The following is a 2,047-nucleotide window of genomic DNA, read 5'->3' on the forward strand; positions in this document are numbered from 1 at the left end:
TTTCTTTATAAAAAGAATAAAATGGTTAAACAAAACTAGATGACACAGGTATGTATATGACTGTGATTGAGGAATTCCCATACGTATTGGGGAATGAAATAATGGAAGCACATGTCATCACGTCTTCTCTGGGGCTATGCCAAAACCCTCATGTCACAGATAAATAAACTGGGATTCAGACAAAAAGAATTTATCAAATAATATAGTGCTCAACAAAGTTATGACACTTTTTAATGTGGATTTCTTTTCTGTCCAATTAGATTGCAAGTTCCTTGAGATTAAAAACCATATTTTCTTTTTACGATTTGTGTCAGCTCTGCCTGCCCCAATAGCGTCTGATTACTGCACAATATATTATTTTGTTGCTTTTTGATTAAAGACATAGAAGAAACATCATTGAAAATATCAAACAGGGAGATTACTTCAGAACTAAATTAATTAATCATTTTGGTTGAGATCTGTTTGAAAAATGCCCTCATCCTGTCTCTTTCCCACAGGTGCTTCTGACCTCTCCTTCCTACACCATGGCTTGTGCCTCTAATGCCTCCCACACACCAGTATTCCTTCTAGTGGAGCTATGGAGAGGTGGTCCTCCCAAAAGCCTTCTTTTCCTGCTATTTTTGACTATTTACATGGGTGCTATGGTGGGTAACTTAACACTAGTTTTTCTTATTTCTAGAGACTCACGTCTCAGTACCCCCATGTACTATCTGCTACGTGGCCTTTCTGTGGTTGACACAGGACTGGCCACGGCTACCTTGCCCCAGTTGCTAGCCCACCTGGTTTCTGTCCAACCAGCCATCTCTGCTGTTCGTTGCCTAATCCAATTTTTCTTCTTCTATGTATTTGGTGTTACAGACACATTGGTGGTGGCTGTCATGGCCCTGGACCGTTATGTGGCCATCTGTGATCCATTGCATTATCCAATTATAATGAATCAACAAGTCTGTGCCCGCCTGCTAGCTTCTTGTTGGTCTGTGTCCTTCATTCACTCTCTTCTGCATGCAGGACTACTATTGCCTCTCCAATGGACTGTTGACAATGAGGGTGCTGCCTACCTCCCTCATTTTTTTTGTGATCATCGGCCTCTACTGAAGACATCCTGTTCTGACACTCAAACCAATGAGTTGGCCATTTTTCTGGAGGGTGGGTTGCTCATGCTGGGACCCTGTGCTCTCATTCTACTCTCCTACGCTCGCATCGCAACTACCATCTTGCGGCTGCCCTCAGCTGCTGGCCGAAGGAGGGCTTTCTCTACTTGTGGTTCCCATCTCACCATGGTCACCTTCCTCTATGGTACCATCATTTGGGTCTACTTCCAGCCTCCTTCCCAGAACTCTCAGAAGCAGGATATGGCAGCTGCTGTCATGTATACAGCCATTACCCCTCTTGCTAACCCATTTGTCTATAGCCTCCGCAATAAGGATGTTAAGGGTGCCCTTCACAGACTTCTTGTTCCCAGTCAAGTAACCCCTTGATTGTTCAGGTTCTAAGATACATAGGTCATGTAGGAAAGTTGACAAAAATTTAGAACCTTATAGATAATGATGGTGAATGGAAATCATAAAGATTATGGAAGAACTTGGGTAACAGGATTCCAGATGACATAATATATAGACTTTGTTATTTTATAAATTATTTTACACTTTGATCCTCAAAACTACACTGTGAGCTATGTAGTACAAGTATTATTATTTTCCTTTTTCAGATGAGGAAACTGAGCTTCAGAGACATCAACTAACCTTCTCAGTATCATACAAGTATCAGCAGATAGAATTTGAAACCAAGTTTTCTGACTATACATCTAATGATCTTTTCAACTTTGGTCCAGGCTGTTGTTTGTTGTGTTTTGTTTTAGCTTTTTCTGCCACATGTATTCAAGGTATAAAAAATGATAGAGATAAGACAGATCCATGTCAAATTAATAATATAATGTTTCAGTCACTTACTGAGAGCAGTTCTTCCATTAATATATTCCCACCACTGTCTGATTTTTGTAGTCTTCCTTAATTCCTGTAACTAAAAAGGTATCCCTTTTGGTCATCCT

The 2,047-nt window shown here is 40.4% G+C and overlaps 1 protein-coding gene across 1 annotated transcript; it reads left to right on the forward strand.

Annotated features, from left to right (window-relative positions):
* Window positions 1–524: 524 nt before the first annotated feature.
* Window positions 525–1,478, forward strand: LOC100927901 (olfactory receptor 1B1-like). The gene has a single exon (XM_003759045.2). The coding sequence runs from the start codon at window positions 525–527 to the stop codon at window positions 1,476–1,478; it is 954 nt and encodes a 317-aa protein (XP_003759093.2).
* The last annotated feature ends 569 nt before the right edge of the window (window positions 1,479–2,047 follow it).

The sequence above is a fragment of the Sarcophilus harrisii genome, chromosome 2 (genome assembly GCF_902635505.1).
Source record: "Sarcophilus harrisii chromosome 2, mSarHar1.11, whole genome shotgun sequence".
Taxonomy (NCBI): Eukaryota; Metazoa; Chordata; class Mammalia; order Dasyuromorphia; family Dasyuridae; genus Sarcophilus; species Sarcophilus harrisii.

What these genes read in the sequence shown, in the direction of transcription:
- LOC100927901 (XM_003759045.2), top strand. Translation starts at nt 525, where the DNA reads ATGGCTTGTGCCTCTAATGCCTCCCACACACCAGTATTCCTTCTAGTG.